The sequence below is a fragment of the Nelumbo lutea genome, chromosome 4 (genome assembly GCF_056320005.1).
Source record: "Nelumbo lutea isolate HS-2025 chromosome 4, American lotus-T2T, whole genome shotgun sequence".
Taxonomy (NCBI): Eukaryota; Viridiplantae; Streptophyta; class Magnoliopsida; order Proteales; family Nelumbonaceae; genus Nelumbo; species Nelumbo lutea.
In genome coordinates, this window is record NC_142687.1 from 47,905,470 (window position 1) to 47,928,910 (window position 23,441).

Below are 23,441 nucleotides of genomic sequence, written 5' to 3' on the forward strand. Positions count from 1 at the left end.
TTCTACATGGACTAAAATTTTCCAAGCGTTTTGGATTCCTTAATTTGGAAGTGGAAGGGGACTCTCAGCTGGTCATCTCCTAGACAATATGTAGCACCCAAATCACCTGGATCTATAGGCATACATTTAGGAAGATTGAGAGAATTGCATGGGAGTTGAATGTTATTTTCAAATGGGTGGGAAGAAGAGCAAATGGGATGGCGGATACTCTAGCTAAACAAGGGGCTATGAGACATTGAATGTTTTGGGAAAAACAGTAAAACTGTATTTTCGAGGAAAAATTTTCCCACCCTGTTGTAACTTTCTTATTATTGATAGAAGGACATTTAATACTAAGCTGTGTAAAGTGATGTACTCTGGAAGCAAAGTAGCAAAGTAACTGTAATCTACTTTTAAATTAATACATAAATTCTACTTTACTGATCAAAAAAAGCATTTAATACTAAACTGGCATTCGGTAGCGCTGAATCAACCTCCAAACACCGAAAATATTGCCTTTTCAGAGGTCAGAAGTCATTCGCTGCACCTCTAAATTGCCTCTCTGAACACCAAAAGAACAACCAAATCATTCAGTGCCAAGCTACCTTTGAGCACATTCAAAGCTAGTGAACAAAATTTTGATTCCATCCATGCCCCTATCTCTCTTCCTCCCTCTTTCTTCTTTCTCCCTCATATCTCCCATGAACAGAGGATGTAGAGGGGGACACAAAGTTGATCATCACATAGGTAAAAGTCATTTGCAAGTCCATAGGATCTAAAGGCATGTCTTCAAGGAATTAGAATGTCTCTTCTCAAGGGAGTTAAACACCTCATACATTTGGGTTAGAAGAACCACAAATGGGATGGTGGATTCATTAGCAAAACAAGCGGTTAATAGACATCAGCCGTTTTGGGCTTTAGTGTAAATCTTATGTATCCCAGGTTTTTGGAATATCTCAGCCTGATGTACTAAACTTCTTTCACATAATTAATAAAATCCTCTTTACTAATCAAAAAAAAAAAGAATAACACCTGTGACATGTTCCAGAAGAAGAGACCAAATAGGTATCTCTCACCCCCATATCTATACCCATTGTAAAGCTAGTGGTGAGTCTATTTCCCATTGACTAATCTCTTGTTCATTTGTGAAATGCATTTGGGTGTGATTTTGCTCTCTTTGGTTCCAGATGAGGTCCTCCTCAAGATAACATTAGCTTATTCAAACCCAAGTTCCTTAGTCAACCTAAAAAAAGAGGCAGGATTATGTGTAGGGCCACAGAAGCTGCAATACCTTGAACCATATGGGAGGAGAGGAATAACAAAATCTTCAAAGACAAATTAGAAATTTAGAACCAAGTGCACAATCATAGAGAGTATTACCATGAAAATTGTGCACTGGGTAAAAACAATCAAGATCTTCAAAGAATAAACAGTGGATGACATTTTAGGAGCTCAACGTATGGTAACAGCTTCTTCAATGAGCAACCTACTCCATGAAGAATGGATGCCTCCTATTAGTGAAGCTGAATTTTGATGGGAGCTCTCAAGGTAACCTAGGACCATTTAGAATTAGAGCAATTACGGTTGGAATGGCTTTGTTATGGCTATGTTCTCAGGACTTATAGGGATTGGAGACTCTTAAATGCAAAAATTATGGCATTATTGCATCGGATGAGGCTAGTTAAGAAGTTAGAACTTGAAAGAGTGGAGGCATGAGAGGACTCAAAGTTGGTAATATCATGGCTGCAAAGCAGAAATCAAGGAGTGTGGACACACAAACAAGCTTTTAAGGGAGATTAGAAGGATTGCCAAGGAAGGAAGCTTCCTTTTGTTGGGTTGTAATGTACCAAATTTGTCTGGACCAGGCTGATATAGGGTATGTTTAGCAATAAGTGGTTTGGTAAATAAGTACTTTTATTAGTGTTTGGGAAGTCTTTTCCCAAACTACTTGTACTTAATTTAAGTACTTATTTGTGTTACGGTGTTTGGTGAGCCACTTATAAGTACTTATATTTGCACAAATGAAAATTACAGCCCTAACTTAACAAAGGGTGTTAGGATCTGTGAGTCTTGAGAAGGAAAAGGCTTGGAGAAAGGAAGAAAACGACATGGGAGAAGAGCTTAGGTGCTGGATCTGAAAACCCATCACAAATCAGGGCATTATGATCCAAAAATGACATGGGAGAAGGAAAGGGTTTGAAGAAATGAAGAAAACTGAACAGATACATGAAGAAAATGGGCTAAATGATGGAGTTCATGCACCTAAATCTGCGGGAGTCCTGAAAAGGTCGTTGCCACTGCTCTTGGACACTCAAATTGAGAAGACGATAGGGTTCTATCATCCTTTGAAGAGAGGGGCAGTCCCTGGAAATTACAGAAACATGTTGGGACCTCTTTGTCCCAAAAAAACAAATAAGAATTAAGCACTTAAAAAAGCTGCCCATTCCTTGCTTATTGAATACGCACTTATTCTGGGCTTTTTTCCCAAACACGAATACACATTTATTATCCACTTATTGTGTGGTCCCAGCATGTAAGATAAGTGCTTATTTCCAGTGTTCCAAAAAAGAGGCATAGCCTGGTTGTAATTCTACTTTTTCCTAATTAATGAAATTTTCTTGTTATTGATCAAAAAAAGTCATTGATTGAGGAATATGGGCATCCATTTAATTTACACCATACATATCACTGATGGAAAGATCTCTACTGAAAAATTATAGACATATGTGGAGTGAAAGATTAGGCCCCATAACCATTAACAACAAGAGACCTCACATATTGCTCTAACGCAATACAAATCAGATACATAATCGAAGTAAATGACTACAGGACTACAGATACCATTAGTGCTATTTGGAATACCAAGTGTATGTGCACATTTGTGTAACCTTCAGACTGCCATTCTAATATAATTGATTCTAGTCTACTAGGAGTACCAACAGATGAAGAACAAACATTGAAATATTCAACTGCAGTTTGAAATAGAATACTATGAATATTGCTACTGCTAAGAAATGTTACAGAACAAGATGACTTGATGAAAATAACTAAGTGTTTCTTCCCTATTTAACTTGGCATTACCTTTTTCTTTAGCCTGTCTAGCTTCATCTTTTTCTCCATAAGTTCTAAATGAATTTCCTGGTTTTGTCCCAGTAAAGGGATATGGCAAATATTTTCTGCAAGTGCAAATATGACATCAACTCATGAAACCACCAATAAATAAAATGTTGCAATGCAATATGATACTAGAGAGAATAACAATGTCCTAACCTTCTGAATCATTTTCATTTTCTGTTTCAGCAATGTACGGACAACTCATATCCTGATTATAGAAGTGATATAATTCTTAGGGAAAAAGACAAAAAATAGGAGAAAAAACAAACCCATAAAGAAGTTTTAGAAAAAATCAATCTAACCAACCTCTGTAAGAAATCCATCACTATCAGAATCATCTTGCATAGTATCACTGTCATCTTCACTAACTATTGCATCAAAAGAAGTACCCTCAAAAGCTTCACCCTCGAAGTTTCTAGAAATTGTAGTAACATAATGAAACAGTTAAAGATTAAAACATGTAGCATCAACTATAATCAAAGCATTAAGATGGGACCTAGACATTTTGACCAGTCAAAGTGAGTCAACACTGAAGCAACAAGAGTAAAAACATATTTGTAGTTTGGTAGAAATAAAGATGTTGAGCTACTAAATTATTCACATAAAAATTGCAATAACAAGTAACAAAGAAAAAAACATTTCTTAAAACGTATTAAAACAAAATCCCGAATAATATAAAAGCACGTAGTACAAATGATGAGATAATTGAGAAAAGGTGGAGCCATGGTGCAAGAGAATCCATCTTCAGTTAGCTCAGTGTTTTAAAAGGTGTGCCTCAGGTGAGTCTAGGTGCTTTCCAGGCTGGACGTCTCGCCCAGGCTAAGGCGCACAACCATTGGACAGGTGCTCGCCTTTGCGCCTAGGCGTGCGCCTCAAGCCAGGCGACAGGCAGCCCAGGCAAGCGCCTAGATTATGTTTAAACAATCCAATCTAAATGCAATCTCTTCCTCTCTTGTCAGCATTGCCCCATTCCATTCCAAACTTTCCACTATGTTCTTTCTCTTTCTTCCACTTGCCAAGCTATGGAAAAATCTTGTATTACCATCTCCTTTCTTCAACCACTTGCATCTTGATTTTTGTCTCCAGCTTATCTCTTCTTTTCTGAGAATTTCCTCCAACTCTTGTTTCAACTTCCATCCCTCTTCCCTTTCTTCAGGCCTCAATCCTCTCTCTGCTTCAGCAACATCAAGTTCTTGAATCCTTTTACTAATACCCTCCATTCTGTCTTCAATTCTATAAAACTCTTCTTTGTTCCAAGCTTTAATCCTGATTTTTAGCTTTTCTAGCTTCTTATAAAGCCTATATCCCTTCCACCTAAACTCCACCTGATCCTCTTCCCACCATTCTTTCACTTTCTTTTGAAAGTCTGGATATAACAGCCACATGTTTTCAAATCTGAAGGGGCAAGGTCCTCCTCCTAGTCTTTCTTGAGATAGTCTAACTGGACAATGATCCGACGTAGGTCTAGGTAGTGCCTTCATCACCAAACCACCCCACACTTCCTCCTAGTTTGAAGAGAATAAAAATCTGTCTAGTTTACAACAAAGTGGTTCTTCCTAAAAATTAGACCAGGTAAAATCAGCTTGCACCAACGGTATCTCCCTCAATTCAAAAGAATCCACAAAACGGTTGAACTTCCTCATACTTGAGGTGATCCTTTGGTTGGGGTTATTAAACCTGACGACAATAAAATCCCCTCCCAAGCACCACGGACCCTCCCACAATCTTATAGCTGCTAATTCCTCCCAAAACTCCTCCCTTTCTCTATACGAATTTGGCCCATAAACATTTGTTAAAGCCCATTCCAATCCATCAATTCTTCTTCTAAATTTCACTATAACCGTATAGTTACCTATTAATTCTTCTGTACAGTCCAAATCCTCGTTTTTCCAAATTGTCAGAATACCCCCTTAGGCCCCCCAAGACTATGCAAAAGCCCAACTCAGTCCTCTAGCCGACCAAATACTTCTCACCCATCTCCTATCCACCTCTGACTGTTTTGATTCCTGAATCAACACAATATCTAGCTTTTTTCTTTTCTGAGCATTTCCCTTTCACTCTTCTCTTCCTGGAACTCCCCAATCCCCCTACATTCCAACTAATAATCTTCACTGAGAACCTAACTTATGAGCAACCCTAAAAACCACCTTTTGCTAACCCAACTACCTTCCTTTTCTCCCAGAACACCCCATGTCATAGTCCACTTCACACCTCAATCTCTCCACTTCACTGTATTTCTTCTTCCTCCTTTTAGGTGTTCCACCTCCAAGCTTTTTCTTCGAAATATCTTGTTCTTCCACTTTTCTTTTTTTGAATTTTCTTCCCAATTCTTCTCTTTGTTGTTTTTTGGCCCAATTTTACCCTTTCGCCCTCCCTTCCCCTTACTTGGGAACTAGGAACTGGAGTGTTACCCTCTTGTTCCTTTTCAAAATTCTCCCCTAATTCCTCCTCTACCAACTTCTTTATCTTTTTCTTCTTCTTCTTTCTTGCAGTCTTGTTTCTTGCACAAAAACAGGGGCTACGCCCCATTTTTTTCAGTTTTTATCATAAAAACAGGGGATCTGCACCATTTTTTTCAGCTTTTCTCGTTAAAACGGGGGCTCTGCCCCATTGTTTTTCAATTGTTATCATAAAAAACGGGGATTCACCCCAACTTTAAGTCTTGAACTTAATGTTAATTGATCAGTGGTGAGTACTTAAGAACTTGATTATTTCAGATTTTTGTTGCTATTTGACATATCAATAGGTTGTTTGCTAATCATTGAATTTAATTTGAAGTTTAGGAATATGTTTTTTAATTATACCTTCAACTTTTTTCAAAAAGTTGTGTGCCTTGCCTCAAAAAGGTGTGCACGCCTTGCGCCTTGCGCCTCAGGCGCAAAATGGCCCTTGCGCCTTTTTTGTGCCTTTCGCTTTTAAAACACTGAGTTAGCTTGCATGTTGCTTTATTCACAGGGGGTATTTAGTCAATATAGCTTTATTTAGAAATCATGTGAGTTTCTACTTTGAAGTAGGGCAATATGAGTTTAAAGATACTTCTGTCCAGTTGACTAATTAATACTGATTTGAGTGGCTAGAATTTCTTATATAGGGTTTGAGTACACAAGTCTAGCCTACCAGATTTTATTTTCAAGATGTACTCTGAACCATACCAAATTCGGTCACCTTTATTTTCCCCACTATTTTCATTGAAAACGTGCAACCCCACTATTTTCCCCAATTTAAAATTAGAAACTTTCATAGTGTTGGAACCGATCTACAATTGCTGCAATTAAGCCTCAAAACCTTCTTTGCATAACCAATCTTTACCTTTAGGCTTCAAATCACCCTAAACCCACCCTAGCACTCCTAGATTCACCCATGATTCATTCAAGTCCAACATCAATTGGTATCAAAGCAGATGATCCTACACCAACTGCCATAAAAGCACCCAAACCTACACAAATTTGGTGGCAAAGGTCATACATTACCTTCCAGTATTCAAGAAAACTGCATTGGCCTACCCATACCTCCACACATTCCCAATGTTGGAATACCTTTGCACAAATCCCAACACTCTTCAACTATGCAACTCACACCAGTGTTTAGAAAACCAGATCGAACCGACCGGTTAAACTGATTGAATCGCAACTGGCATTGGCCAGTTCGATCAGACCCTAGAAACCGAAATTGATAGAAAACTGGGCAAAAGCATCTGACCAGCCAGTTTAACTCACGAAACCACTCGGTCACTAAATAATCTAAATTTCAAAATGCTTATGGCAAGACTTGAACCCATGACCTACAATTTATGTGTTTTACTGACTTGCCATTAACCCATTTCTTTAACTGTCTTAATTAATGACTCATTAATGTATATATTACTTTTTTATCAGTCTGTATATATTACTTTATTACACATATTTTACAGAAAAAGTGAGTTAAGAGGCTTAAAGCCTGGTTACTTGCTTTAAAAATTAAGGAACTTGCCATCTATCCACCACATTTATGTATAATATAATTTGTAAAATATATTATATAGTATTTACATGAGCTGCAGTATATATACATATATGCCACATCATCACAGTTCGACCTCTGGTTTGACCCCAATTGAATCCCTGACCTTTGAACATCACCTTTTTTCCAGTTCTTTGCCCAGTTTGGTTCTCTGAACATTGGCTCAAATCCATTACCACATTTTGCTATGCTTCCATACCTCTTCCACTACTTCCTTCTCCACCATATGTAGTCATGGTTTTAGATCTTAGCATGCTCTAATGTTAAATAAGGAATAGGACATGGAAATAGAAAGAAACAACAATTATAAGAGAATTGATTGATCTAGTGTCAATTAAGGTTTGTAAAGTAGCCCAAAACTACCTCCAATCTGTAACTTGAAAAAAAAAACCATAAAAAAATTACAGAAAGAACAAGTATTTATAGTAAAAAAATCCTATATCAATTTGACAATAAGAATTAACTCATTTACCCATTGTTTTAAGCATGTAGACCCAGCTTATTTTAGGACAAAACTATCTGTTACATAGATGTTAATAATAAAGACATAAGAAATAACAACACAAGAACCAAAAAGAAGCCACTTGAGCAGATACTGTGCACAGAGCAGGTCCATGATTACAGGTGCAGAATTCACATCAGGGAATAGCAACCCTGAAATCTCAATTGTACTTGGTATTCCATTCAAAACTCAGAAACATCACTGATCAGATCTCAAAAAGAAAAAACCCCAACTCCAACTAAGTCACTTCCAAAGGCATCTCATCCTTCTTGAATGTTCCAACTCAACCTCCACCTCCAAAGTAACATCAGCAAGTGAAATCAAATCACTTTTGTACTTACTAGTTACTACCAGATTCTGTGTCTTGGTCTTGCAGTACAGCATTGCTGTCAGAATTATCAGTAGAGATTTCATCCTGAAACCTGAAAAAATGAACAAAGAGAACAAAAGGACTTGGATGCCACCCCATAAACAAACTCCCATCAGTGTGACAATAACCCCCCTGACTCAACCTTTATGCATAAACCCCATCTCAGATAACCCCAATTATAGAAACTAGCCTCCAAGATAGGAACAACGTGTAGTCAGATGAAGTCTCACCACTTTGGGACCACCAATAACATCCAGCCATATGGGCTACTTAAGGACCAGGCCAAAATTTTGCAACAAACCAAGCCACGGGAAGAGACAAAGACCCTTTTTTCCAATTATCAGTTTCAATGAATTCATAACCAAAAAGGCACAAGAGAATCAAGATAATTAGCATAACCAAGGTAAAATGCCACTCCTAGTGGCAACATCAGTTACCCAAATATAGGAAACGCATTGGAAATATCACATACATTGTATGGAAATAGAGTGAAAATTACAGGCATGGTAGAAACATTCTGAAATATATGTAAATATAAAATGATATTTTATTAGAAGGTAAAAAAACATAGGTACACTTTTTATGACTAGGGCTAATAGAAAAAAAAAAAAAAAAAAAAAACATTCCATAAAGTTGTCATGTAGACTTTAAGAGTTAAAGCTACACAATAGAATAAGTTCTAGCAAAGTTTGCAGATACAGAAAATGCAAATGATTATAATAGATCAACCAAACAATCGACTATCGACTACGCACAAAAACCAAGATTTAACATGTCCATAGAGAACTTTACGCTAAATCAAAGTGGTCATCATGTCCATTAGAAGGCAATAATACTGTTATTCCACATATCTACAATATTGTTGCTACCTAAAATACCATCTTGTGTACTCTGCATTGCACCAAAAGTTTTCATTGGGGAATATGTTGGTGCCATTAATATTTTGTGTTGGTTCCCATGGAAATGGAAATATTAGGAAGCATGTTGACATCTTAAACCAGGAGCCTACCATCCCCTTCTTTTTTCTTGGGGAGAGTTAAAGTGTTTACAAAGCCCTGAATGAAGAACCTACAATATGCAAAAATACTTAATTTTTAACCTCTTTGGACTCCATATCAAAAATTAAAATACTTAATATAGCTGAATATTTGTATTGTATTAAAAAAATCATACATGGAAAACTAACTGGGGATGTGATGTCTCCGAGTTTCTTGAAGCATCAGCTTTAATTGTTTCAATGCTCAACCTCCCAAGCAGACTGTCAGTATATTTGTGTTGGTCCTTGTTGGTTGTCCAATAAATGAAATATAAATGGGATAATCTATGTTATTGTCACTCTCACAGATCAAAAATTGGTTTTCCTTCCATCTCATTCTAAACTGGTAAAGGTCAAATGAAGCACATTACCCACTGAAATTATTGCATTCCAGCTGTAGTAATTTGGAACATATGAAAGAAGAGAAATGCCCCTATTTCTCACAGATAGGATTAGCTGAAAGCAATAGCCATTCAGCAGGCTGTGGAACAAATAATAACACCCCACAATCCACAATGGTCATAAGATACATGGGGCCCACAATAAACCAACCTCTCAGTGTGGGGCATTATCATTGGTTCCACAGCCTGCTACACAGCTAAAGAATTCAGCTAATTCGAATTCATTTTCTCAAACTAGGTAGTGAAGAAAAGTTGCCAACAGAACAGTGAGGACTACAGCATCTTGGACCTCGTTCACAAAGTATTTTTTGGATTGGCACATAGTTTGGTTTTGGTTTTTCAAAACTTGTACACAAAATATACATGGATAGAACCAGCATACCTCTACATTTCATTCTACACAATCTTTTTTCGCACGGGCTTTGAATTTATTTTAATGAAATGTACTTTAACTTTTTCAATACACACACACACACATATATATATATGATCTGGAGAAAGAAACCACCCTTTGAACATTTCTTTTTTATGTTTTCTATAAGCACATGGAAACAGGAATATGAATGGTCTTGAACAATACTCGGTATGATGCTTTGAAATAAAAATTTTGGAAAATGATCAAAATAAGTTGGCAACAGGAGCATCCTAATGAGTAAATGGAATTAATACAAAAAAGCCTAGCTACTAAATACCAGATATCCAAATGAAAACCTGAATTCAGTGTCAAAATAAAGGAAAAGATAGCCTTGCAATTATGTAAGGTTGTGTCATGATAAGTCATATCATAGGATTGTCGTTTTACCTTTCATTAGACAGATCTATCTTTTGTCCTTGATCTTCAGCAGTATCAACATCATTTCCTACAGTAATTGGAAAATGTCAATTGTATCATAAGGTATAGTCAAAATCAGGGGGCAAGACTGGCAAGTAATCCAATTATGGAATTAATCAAGCATAACATTTTTGGGACAAAATTGAAATTTTATAGCCTAAAGCTCAAGAAAGGCCAAATATTGGAATGTAGTTCATAAAATAGTTAGTAAAGGCCATTGCTTGATATAATGGCAAAATACCAAACTGGCAAGCATGATAATGTGGGTTTAAATCTGAGAATGACTTTGTACAAAAGACAGTGCATTGTTCTTCTTCTTCTACCTCTTCTCTTCTTAACCTAACTCTGGCAAGCTGAAGTCTTAGAGGAGACGGTGCAATGTTTGCCACCAACTGCAACTTCTTCAAAGATTCATGGGTCTTCTCCTCCTCAGAGATCCATGGTATGTGCATGCAAGTTTGGTTGGAAAGTTGGGAAGTTGGATGAGAGGATGATGACGCTAAGAGCAAATTTGGTTGGAAGACTTGTGGACCTGGACTTGGAAGCAGACGAGGTTGAAGCTTGGGCAAATCTTGAATGGGGAAAGGATAAGCTGATGGGGGCTAGGAAATTAAACAGAGGTTTGTTCCTCTTCATGTTTCATAGTAGAGAATTGGCCAAGAAGATTTTGGAAGAAGAAGTGAATGTGGTGAGGCAGGTCAATCTCAGACTAAGTGATGAGGCAAGAAAAAAAAGGAAAAAAATGAAAAAAAAAAAAGAAAAAAAGAAATGTGTGAATGTATTCTGTTTTGCATGTTTTCTTGTAGTAGGATCCCAAATTGTTGTTTTGGGCAGCTTTGTTGACAGTTTGGAACCAGGGGTATTTTCGTCATTTTATAAGTCAGACTTTTGGTCAGGGGCAGTTGGGTGCATATCTGTTGGGTTTTGGTCTCTTGGGTCTTTTTGTAACAAAAGTTATCTTTTGAGGATTCATTTGAAGTTGGTTTGTTCTTATGGAGTTGCTTGTGAGAGGGAAACATTCTAGGGGCTTATGTGTAAATATTTTAACTGGCTTGTCCAGCAACTCAGTGAGTCAAAGAGAAGGGGGTTGTTTCTATAGGGGTCTTTTTGGTTCTTTCTCTTGTTTGAGTTGTAGCTCAGCCCCAGCTAGGGTTTTAAAGCATTGGGAGCTTGGGTTTTGAGGAGTCGACCCATTTTGGCACCTTCCAATCCCTCCATCGCTGCATGTCCACGTGGGAGGCCAGCTTGCTGCCATTGTTAATGTAGCGGAACTGTTCCAAGAGGGGTTTTACTTCAGGTTCAGGTCTGAAATCCCTAAAGGTCCAACTTATTTTGCTGTTTTCAGCTTGGCATTTCTTGTGCTTATTGACGTATACTTGAGGTACTGCATGTATTTGTCTTTCTGTCCACATCACTTAGGTGGGGGTCCCCTGCGGCAAGTACATTAAGTGAAGAAGGAAGGAGAAGCAAATTGGGGAAGGTATGAAATTTCAGGTTTGAGAATATGAGGCTGTCCCACCCCGGTTTTGTTGAGATGGTCAAATCTTTGTGGAACGGTAGTAATCCACGGGCAAATTGGGAAGGTATGAAAATCCATTGGAAACTAAAGGAACTGAAAGGAAAGATCAAAGATTGGAACACCCTTTAGTACAGATGGCAACTTTTCCCGTAAAAATGGGGCCCTGCCCCGCCCCGAATTTGAGCGGGTTTTCCCCGATCATAAGCAAGGACAGAGCGGGGATGGGGAAGATACTTTTGCCCCGAACAAGGGGCAGGTTTTGCATATAATTCCCTGAACTCGCCCTAACCCAATATTAAATTATTAAAATATGCTTAGGTTTAACATTACTTTCTAAAATATCTTTAAATTTTCCCCAAATTCCAAAAACCTTTAGGATCCAACAATTTAATGTTTAAAAACCCCTAAATTCCCATAATATAATTTCCAAAATACCACAAATTGGGAAAATTTAAAGATAGGATGAGATTGCTAGGGCCTTTGTGGAGCATTTTAAATTAATCTATAGAAAACCTTTAGATCAGAATTTTTGGCTGGAAGGTCTAGATTGGCCTAACCTTTCAGAGGAGAACAAGGTGTGGTTAGAAAGGAGGTTTGAGGAGGAAATAAGGGGAGCAATACTTGCAATGGACTGACCCAAAGCACCAGGGCTGGATGGATTTACTATGGCTTTTTATCAGGATTGCTGGGAGATTTTGAAATAGGATATCATTAAAGTGTTTGAAGAATTTTTTTTGATAGGGGTATTAAATCCAAGGTTGAACTCGATGTTTTTTGAGTTAGTCCCAAAGAAGGGTGGAGCATGTCATCCAAGAGAGAAGAGACTTCAGACCTATCAGCCTAGTGAATAGTTTGTATAGATTGTGGCTAAGGTCTTATCTTGAAGAATCAGAGAGGTGCTCCCAAGCATAATTTCACAGAATCAAGGGGTGCTTTGGATAAGAGGCATATTGTTAACCAAATTTTAATTGCAAACGAATGTGTGGAGGAGGTGAAAAGAAGAAGCACAAAAGGGATTGTATGTAAGTTGGATTTGGAGAAAGCTTATGATATCGTTAATTGGTCCTTCTTGTTGCAAGTGATGAGTTGTTTTTTCTTTGGAGAGAAATGGTGTAAATGGATTTTGGGTTGTATTGAGACTTACCACTATTCAATCTTGGTGAATGGGACAGTAATGGATCACTTTCTGATTATCTAGGAAATTAGACAAGGTGACCCTCTTTCTCCATTTCTATTTACCTTGATTGAAGATGTGTTAGGGAGGCTAATAGAGAGGGTAGATTCAAGGAACCTAGTAAGGGGATGGAGGGTTGGAAGAGATGGAATACCTATCACACACCTACAATTTGTTGATGACACAATTCTTTTCTATGACAAGGAGGAGGTGGGGTAGGTTAGGAATTTGAAGATGGGAGAGCAAATTTTTGAGAAAATGTCAAATCAGATGGTGAATTTTGACAAGTGTTGTGTAGTGGGGATCAACATGGAGGAGAGTGCTATGACAGAAAGGGCTGAAATTTTGGGGTGTGAGGTTTCCCAATGAACCTTGAAGTATTTGAGGATGCCTCTAGGGGATAATCTGGGGAACAACAGCTTTTAGAGCACGGTAGTTGACAGATTCACAAAATGATTGGCTTCCAGAAGAAGAATTACTTATGTTTGGGTGGCAGAATCACTTTGATAAAGTCCACTTTGGTTAGCTTGCCAGTATACTATCTATTTGTATTTAGGATACCAGAAGGAGTAAGTAAAATTTTAGAGAAACTGATGAAAGACTTCTTGTGGGAGCCGAGGGAAGACAAGAAAGACCATAGGGTGAAGTGGGAGATAGTTTCTAGGCGTGGGGAGGAAGGAAGCTTGGGACTAAGTACGAATTGGAAAAGAAATGAAGCATTGTTGGGAAAGTGGTTATGGAGGTTAGAAGAACACAAAGATAAGTTGTTGGCTAAAGTAATACTGAGTATACATGGGCTTGCAGATAATGGGTGGGACTCTGGACTGGTGGCAAGGACTACCAGAGCCTTGCCTTGGAGATCCATACATGTCAATCTCCCTTTTTGCAACACATTAGGTATGAACTTTGTTCTGGTAACCAGGTGAAGTTCTGGAAAACCTTTGGGTGGGAGACGTATCATTAAAAGATAAATTTCCCTCTATTTTCCCTCCCAATTTAAAGGGGAACCTATGACTTCCTTTTTGGTCCCTTCTGAGTCCAATTTTGGTTTTGATTGGGATTTGGGTCTTAGAAGAAGCCTTAGGGATTCAGCACTTAGGAACGCTTTGGAGTTGGTTCAGATCTTGAATGGGGTGGTATTAGACCCTTCAAAAAGGGATAGTAGGATTTGGACCTTATCCCCCTCTGGTGTCTTTTCTTGTGCCTCCTTCTTTAAGTCTTTGATGCACCCCGCCAACAGTAGATTTCAAAATTTCCCAGTGAAGGAAGTTTGGGGTAAACCAATCCCTCCAAGGATTGGAGCTTTTTGTTGGGAAGCCTCCTTGGAAATACGCAATACATGTGATATACTCCAAAGGAGAAGACCTAATAGGTGCTTGTCTCCAAATTGGTGCATCTTATGCAAGGCCAATGGTAAAAGCCCCTACCACCTACTAATTTCTTGCTCTTTTGGTTTTTGATATTTAGGTTTGGTTTATGGATTTATTTGAGTACAGGTGGCTCCCTCCTCCAAGTATACAAGGCTTGTTTGCTGCTTCTTTCTTGAGGTGGCCAAAGAAAAGGGGTAAAATCATGTGAAGATGTGTGAGAGCTGCCATCTGTTGGCCTTTGTGGGAGGAAAGGAATCTAAGGACCTTCTCTTGAAAAGTAAGAAAGAAAGAAGAGCTGATTGAGGTCATAACAGTTAGGGTGATGCAATGGCTGAAAACTTTGGACCTGTTTGTTGATGTCTCCACAGGTATGTTGATTAACAATTGGAAGAAAGTGGCATCCTCTACGTCGGCTAAGTCATTGGTATGTCCTTTGTGGTCACCTCCAGCCTCAGGGTTAATAAAGTTAAACTTTGATGGGAGTAGTGAAGGCAATCAAGGACCCTCAGGTGTTGGAGGTGTAATAAGAGATGAAAAGAAGTTGGATTAAGGAAGGAAAAGGAGTTGGATATTCAAAAGTTGATTATTGAAGGAGACTTACAGCCACTGTTAAATTAGTTAAGGGTAATGTTTTTGGATCTAGGCTAATGAGAGGAGGGAGGTTAAGTGGTTAATGAGGGGAGTGGAAATTCAGGTTCATTGGGTGAAGAGAACTGCAAATGCATTTGATGATAACTTGGCAAGCATGGGGAGGGAAGGGGTCAATTGTTTTGGGCAACTTTGTAATTTCCTTTTGGTTCTCTGGGGAGAGATAAGTCTTTTTATCTCTCCCTAGAGTATGTAATCTTGATTTCTATTAATAATATAAATTTCTGTTATTGATCAGAAAACAGATGATGAGGTGGGCGTGATAAGAGTAGAGGTGGAATATTGGGAGGAAGGGAGGAGGTGGAAAAGAACAGGGGTAAACACGTGGAGGGGGTTGAGGTTAGGAAAGATGAAGGCCAAAAGATGTGGGCCGAAAATAAGGGAGACAAATGGGCTCAAGAGGCAAGGGTGTTAGTTAATGGAGATTTGATCTGGTGTGGGGCCTGCATGAGTAGCGATGGGTCAATTTTGGTCACAATGGCCTTAGACCGAATGGGTTGACGATTAGAAGGGGTATTATTGGATCACCAACTTCAAATTCCTCACCCACCTGATATCACCACCTTCACAAACTGTCAATGATTTTGAACCCTCTATCCCTACCAACTCCCCACCCCCTCAATTAGCTTACCTAGAACTTCAGCAATTCAACTAAAAAGGAAAGGAGAGAGTGTGTCCCCTTGTCTACTTCCACTAGTGGCTAGAAAACAACCCACTACAGTTTCATTCACCAAAATAGAGTAGTGGCAAGTCCTAATGCATCCTTGAACCCACTTAAACCATCTCTCACCAAATCCAAATTTTTCCAACACTTCCAGCAAAAAAGACCAGTCAACCATATCATTAGCCTTTTTATAGATCCAACTTGCAAACCAAACCCTTCTTTCCAACTATTCTCAAATCCTCCACACTTTCATTATCAATTAAAATCCAATCTATGATTTGTTTATTCCTTACAAAGGCACCTTAATTAAGGGAAGTAATGTTAAGGAGCACTACCCTAATCCTCCAAGAAAGCACCTTAGCAATAATTTTTTATTAGTTGTTTACCAGGCTTATAGGTCTAAGGCCATGTTTGGGAGTGCTTAAAAATATGTGCTTATTTGAGCGAGGACCACACCATTAAGCACTTTTTGGTATTTGGGAAATAAGCCTGAAATAAGTACTTATTTTAAAAATAACGGCATATTTTTTATGCCCACATTTCCAGCTTTTTTTAAGTGTTCATGCAATAAGCACTTATTCAATTTTTTCTCCCATAATTATCCCTAGTGAATTTTTAGAATACCAATTATACCCTTTTACAAAAAAATTTACAAAGGCACTTTTATAAAAAGTAATTTTATGAAAAGTAATTTTAAGAAAGTAAAGTATTTTTGTGAAAGCACTTTTACGAAAGTACTTTTATGAAAGCACTTTTACGAAAGTACTTTTATGAAAGCACTTTTGTATAAAGTACTTTTACATGAAAGCACTTTTGTATAAAGTACTTTTACATGAAAGCACTTTTATAAAAGTACTTTTAAGAAAGCACTTTTGTTAAAATACTTTTACACGAGTACTTCTAGAAGAGCACTTTTATGTGGGTACTTTTATAACAGCACTTTTATGAAAGCACTTTTACGAAAACACTTTTATGAAAGCACTTTTATAAAAGTACTTTTACGGAAGTACTTTTATAAAAGCAATTTTATGAAAACGCTTTTATAAAGGCACTTTTATGGAAATGCTTTTATAAAGGCACTTCTATGGAAATTATTTCATAAAAGCGCTTTTATAAAAGCATATTATGGAAGTACTTTTATCAAAGTACTTTTAGGAAAGCACTTTTATAAAAGTACTTTTATAAAGCACTTCTATCAAAGTACTTTTATTCATTCACTTTGGATTGGATATTTTGAAAATTTGAAAGAAAATAAAGGACAAAAGAGTCTCAATTGCTTATTTAAGTGATTGGAGAAAAAGAACACCAAATGTCTAATATAAAATAAGTGCTTGTTTTGAAAAAGTTGGGTGCCAAAAGCAAATAAGTGTTTATTCGAATAAGCACTTATTTTTAACATAAGCACTCCCAAACATGGCCCAAGTTCTCTTGGGTGACTTGCACCACTCTTTTTTGGGACCAAAGCAATGAAACTTGAATTCTAACTGGAATTTATCACCCTTTCCCAAAAAAAATCATTAGAAACCCTTTGAATACCATGCTTGAGTATGTCTCATCAGTCCCGATAAAAAGCCATTATAAATCCATCTGGACCAAGTGCATTGGACCTATTATAATTCCTCCACCTCAACATTCTTTTCAAGCCATAAATTAAGGTCCTCAAGTAATTTAGGCCAATCCAACCCTTCTAATCTCATTCTATCAAGTAATGATCTATAAATAAATTTGAAATTATCCATAAAGGCCCTACTATCTCATTCTGTTGAGTGAGTATTACCTCATAAACCATAAAGTTAGAGATGAAACTTTTCTTTTTCTACTCCCATTTTACTAAGAATGAAATAACTTTGTATTTCTATCCCCTTCCCTCACCCATTTGTCTGGACTTGTCTCTAACTAATTTATTCTTCAAACAGGATATCCTCCAGTTTCTTCCTTAACTCCCATCTTACCTCCCTATCCCTTTCCTCAAAAGTCCCCTCTCCTTCCTTAGCATCCAAATCATCAATTTGGCTAATCACCTCTTGTTTCCTTTCTTCTATTCTCCCAAATTGCTAAGCGCTCCATTCCTTGATTTTTGCTTTTAGTTTTTTTAGCTTCCAATGGAACTCCATCCCCTCTCATTTTACTAGGGATTACTTTCATTCTACCAATCCTTTACTTTCTCTACAAATCCCAAATGACAACCACATATTCTCAAATCTAAATAGGGTTAGGCCTCTACAACCTAACTCCTTACTAATGGAAATTGGCCAATGATCAGAAGTTACCCTAGGTAAAGGTTATAGAAACTAGATCTCCCCAGTGTTCCTCCCAATTTGCAGTGAATAAGAATCTATCAAGCTTTGAGCAAATTGGAATTGCCTAAAGGTTGGAACAAGTGAAGCTATTATGCAAGAGAGTCAACTCTTTAAGCTCATGGTTGTTGATGAACTCATTGAACTTCCTCATACATGTAGTGATTCTTTGATTCTAATTATTTGTCTCCTTAGTGAACCTAATTACAATGAAATCCCTACCTATATCTACACACCATGGTCCCTCCCAAAGTCTTTTGATGTATCCCAACTCTTTCCACATCTCATTCCTCTCCCTATATCCATTAGGACCACAAGTATCTATCAATACCCATTCAAAGTCATCAGCCACTTATCAAAACTTAATGGACACTATGAATTTACCAACAAGTTCTTCAAACCCCTCGATGACCTCATCTCTCCACAAGGTCACCATGCCTCCCGAGGAATCCCATTAAGGACTCGTTTCCCAACTAATTCCCCTATCCCTTCACAAGATTCTAGTCCACCTGTTATCAAGGTCTACCTAGAAAAAAGGCATTATTCCCAAACATGACTTGTAAAAAGCCTATGATCTAGTCAATTGGACATTTTTAATTGAGGTCTTGATTCAATGTGGGTTTGGAGAGAGATGGTGCAATGCAAATGGATATTCGGATGCTTGAGAACTTGTCATTGTTCAGTGCTAGTAAATGGCACAATGGTAGATTTCTTTTTGGCTAGGCATCGAATAAGACAAGGAGACCCCCTTTCTCCCTCTTTGTTCACTTATTGTTGATGCCCTTAGCAGAATTATACCGAGGGCAAACTTGAGGGGAGTAGTGCAAGGGTGGAGAGTGGAAAGAGATGGAGTGCTAATTACCCACTTACAGTTCGCAAATGATACCAAACTTTTTTGTGAAGGAAATGAAGTGGATTGGAGAAAAAAATTTAAGCTTTTGGTGCAGCTCTTTGAAAGAATGTCAAATTCAAAGAAAAACTTTGAAAAAAGCTGCATAGCTGGAATTAATATGGAGGATGGAGAAATGGCAAAGTGTGCAAACATCTTAGATTTTGGAATTTAGTGATGGAAAGATGTTATAAAAAGCTTGTTTTCTAGAGGATATCTCTAGGAGGCAGAATCGCTTTGATTAGATCAACTCTAGCCAGCTTACCGATTTACTATCTATCAGTTTTTAAGATCCCAGCAAGTGTATGCAAAATCATAGGGACTTCTTGTGGAACATGGGGGAGAGAAGAGAAATCATTGGATAAGTAGGAAAGTGGTAATGCAAAGGTAAAAAATAAGGGGGTTGGAATTAAGGATCAGATAGAAAATGAACACAGCTCTCTTAGGAAAGTGGTTGTGGAGAATGCCTCCATGGTTTCAAATGTCGCAAAATGTCACTAATGTCACCCAACATATGTCGGTGTCGAGGCTCACTGACATGAAAATGGATGGTAATATAAAAATTACATTATTTCGGTTGACATTTCCTATATTTCGGAAATGTCGACCAAATCAGTCCAAATAACCAAAAAAAAAGACAGTTTTTCCTATTATGTCGACAGGATGTCAATAATGTCGAGAGGATGTCGACTAATGTACATTAATAATATAATATATTAGTAATATTATATTAATATAATACAATAAATTAATATAAATTATTCCATTAATAATTTCGATTTAATATTTCAAATAAAATATTTAAAAAAAAGAATTAACAATATATAAAAACAAAAGAATAAATTAGTTTCATTATAATATAAAACATTAAATATTTTTCAAGTAATAAAATTTTAACTAGTTAGTATTTTTTAAAATACTTATTAAAATCAGAAAATGTTTATTAAATTTTATAATAAACCATATTCTACATTTAATATAAAAAATCAGAATAAATTTATAAAATTTTATACTAAATCATAATTTATTATAAATTTAGTATCAAAAATCATAATAAATTCATTAAGTTTTATAAGAAATCAGAATTTATCATAATCTTAATACTACAAAAAGGAGAATCAATTTATTAAATTTATAATGAAACATAATGTATTATAACATTAATATTTAATAATCATAATAAATGTATTTCTATTTACTAGTGTGAAATAAATATATTAGAATTTATAATAAATCAGAATTAAAAATAAGAAAAGAAAATATCAGATAACCTTGTAAAAACATCAAAATGCATAATAAACCAGTAAATCGTCATTTACTAATTTGTTATTGATCTTAGTTTCTTAGCTTTATATAATGGTTGGGAATAAGATAATAGTCTAGAAATATGTATTAATGCTTCTTTTATCATTTTAGAAAATATCATTGCATATTTCCACATATTTCATGATATTTCCACAATGTCTCTAATTTTTACAATATTTCCCCTCAACATTTCCTACATTTCCGACATATGTCCTATATTTTGGTAAGCGACATTTCCATCGACATAGACATTTTAAACCTTGAATGCCTCAAGATAGGGACAAATTCAGGACAAAAGTGATAGCAAGATTCATGGGCTCTTGGACAATGGATGGGATGTTGGAATACTGCCTAGGACAAGTCGAACCTCTCCATGGAAGGCCATCAATGCAATCTTACCATTGTTCCTGCATTTTTCCATTGTTAAAATTGTTTGTTGGAATGAAGTTGTCGAAGGAGAAGAGAAGAAGAGGAATGAAGTTGCCAAAAAGACTAGAATGCCCCTGATTAGTGATGGGACACCTAGACAAATAAAAAACACTAAATAAGATTAGGCCCAATAACAAAAGACTAAAGACCCAACAGATATAAATAAGCATATTAAGACAGCCGAACCAACACTCCCCCTCAAGCTAAGCATGGATGTCAATCATGTTTAGCTTGCCAAGTAAGTCCAAGAATTTTATTGTAGTTAGCCCTTTAGTTTAAACATCTGCGATTTGCATCTCGATGGGAGTACAAGGAATGCATAGTTCTCCTAAGAGTATTCTTTCACTAACAAAGTGGCGGTCTATCTCAATATGTTTCGTTCTATTATGTTGCACTGGGTTATTTGCAATGTTGATGGCAGCTTTGTTGTCATGGTACAACCTGAGAGGGCACTCGATCTTTATTCCAAGTTCACCAAGAAGGATCTTAAGCCACAGAAGTTCAGCAACACCATGAGCCATAGCTCGATATTCAGCCTCGGCACTTGATCTAGCAACCACATTTTGTTTTTTACTCCTCCATGTAACTAGATTTCCTCCAACAAAGGTGCAATACCCGGCAGTTGATTTCATGTCCCCAACAGAGCCAGCCCAATCTGCATCAGTATATGCTTCAACTTCAATCTTATTGTGTTTTCTGAATAGAATCCCTTTCCCCGGGCAAGACTTCAAAAATCTGAGAATCATTTCCACAACTTTCATGGAGGGATTTTAGGAGTGTGCATAAACTGACTGACAACATGTACAGCATAAGCAATGTCTGGGCGAGTGAGGGACAGATAGATCAACTTCCCCACCAGCTTTTGGTATCTTTCCTTATCAAGGTAATCCTCTCCTACTGATTCCTGTAGGCCATGGTTCTGTTCTATTAGAGTATCTGCTGGCCTACACCCCATCATGCCTGTCTCTTATAGAAGATCAATGACGTATTTCCACTGACCTAGGTCTTTGATCTCAAATTCAGCAGCCAAGAACTCCTTCGAATAATTCCGGAAACAACACTTCTAATGATGAAAAAGGTAAATAACCTAGCCTAGCATGCCACAAATGTAACCTAGCTATTGACTCCACATTGGACTAACTACTAGTAGCAGATGTTTGTAAGGCCGAACCGATGTCTGCATCAAGGTAGTAAAGGCCTCCACACTCATGACCGCTCCCAATCAATCTCTTCATCAACCTGTCTTGAAAGACACAATGAGTAGGAAAAAAAGTTATGCTACAATTCAAATTCTTGGTAAGCTTTGAAACAGATAAGAGATTTGAAGAAAGATTGGGAACATGCAGTACAGATTTGAGTGAGAGGTCTTTGCTTAGGTCAACCACCCCTTTCCCAGAGATGGTAGAGAGGGAACCATCAGCAACCCTCATCTCATCTTGGCCAGACAGTAAATGATAGGAAGAAAATAGAGAAGACATATGTGTCATGTGGTCAGTTGCACTAAAAGTAGGGTCAATAGAACTAGTTGCACTAAAAGCAGAGGCAGTACCAGATCTGGCAACGGAGGTGGAAGCAAGAGAACTGGTCCTTAGACAGGCTAGTGTCCGGCTAAGTACCTCTACCTCATCGACAATGAAACCCAAGGACCCGTGTCTGAGGGAATTAGCAATCTGTCCCGTGGAAGAGGAAGTAACTATGGATGAGTGTTTTGAGCCATCACCACTGTGACTGGCAACCAGATTCCCACTTGCAACTTGACCCTTCTGATTTCTTCTCATCTTTCTTCAAAGCAGCTGGTTTCAAATGTGGATAGAGAACCCAACAAGTCTCTTTCACATGCCTTTCTCCTCCATAGTGGGTGCACTTCAGATGTCTCTTGTCCGAGTACTTATTCCCCTTTTGATTTGTAGAAATTAGGGCCGAATGTTCCACAGACTGTTCAGCTGGCTTAGTTTGAGTATCAACTTGCATCTCTTTTCTTCTAACCTCTTCATTCCTCACGAGGTAGTAGACATGATGTAAGTCTGGCATTTCATCCCTTCCCAGAATTTGGGACCTTATGGTCTCATATATTGGATCTAGGCTAGCCAAAAATTTAAATGCTCTGCCCTCTTCAATTTGTTTGTCATGCCTTTCCTTGTCTCTGGCATTCTCCCAATCAAGAATGAGGTGATGATCTAGCTCTTCCCATAGTCCTTCTAAGGTAGCAAAATATGTTGCAATAGTCAAATCCCCTTGCCTCAAGGCAGCAATGTCTTCATTCAATCTATAAATTCTGGCATTATTTTTTCTCTTCCCATAAGTTTTAGACACCTTCTCCCATATTTTGGCAACAGTGGAGAAATGTTGAACAGTCCTAGCTACCCTTGGAGTCATTGAAGCAAGTAGCCAGGACATAACTGTAGCATTCTCCTTACGCCAAACTACATAATCAACACTACCCACTTCAGGTTCCTTCTTCTGCCCGTCCAAATAACTAGTGAGTTTCGGGGATGTGATGAAGAGCATGGCTGAAACAGACCATTCTCTGAAGTTATACTCATCCAACAACACATTAGTAATCTGTAGGCTATGCAGATTTGGATTCTCCAAATTAGGGGACCTCCCACTAGTCCTAACATCTCTAGAAGACACTTCCCCAGATATAGAAGACATCTTCTCCTACTTGCAAAGATCAAAACTATAAACACAATATACAGAGAACTGTTTTAGACTTACGGAACTTGCTGCACTGTAAACTCTGTCCTGAGAAACCGTAACAGAGCTGAAACCACGAGCACCACACTGCTGCACTATGCTCTAATTACTGCTGTCACAGACTGTAATCAGTCCAGACTTCTGTTGTGCTCTAATCACTGCTGTTGCAGCCTGTAATCTCTGCCACGACCAATTCTAGGACTGCTGAGATCAGTC

General features: G+C 37.6%; 1 protein-coding gene across 1 annotated transcript in view; it reads right to left on the minus strand.

The window, feature by feature from the left end:
* LOC148855629 (Noc2p family) overlaps positions 1-23,441 on the minus strand; it is a 68,355-nt gene that overhangs the window by 39,653 nt on the left and 5,261 nt on the right. Inside the window, exons 3-6 of the mRNA XM_088986738.1 lie at positions 10,204-10,261; positions 3,400-3,508; positions 3,250-3,301; positions 3,061-3,155 (exon numbers count right to left, since the gene is read on the minus strand). Of these exons, the coding sequence (XP_088842864.1) occupies positions 3,061-3,155; positions 3,250-3,301; positions 3,400-3,508; positions 10,204-10,261 (314 nt within the window). The remainder of the gene's footprint in view (positions 1-3,060; positions 3,156-3,249; positions 3,302-3,399; positions 3,509-10,203; positions 10,262-23,441) is intronic.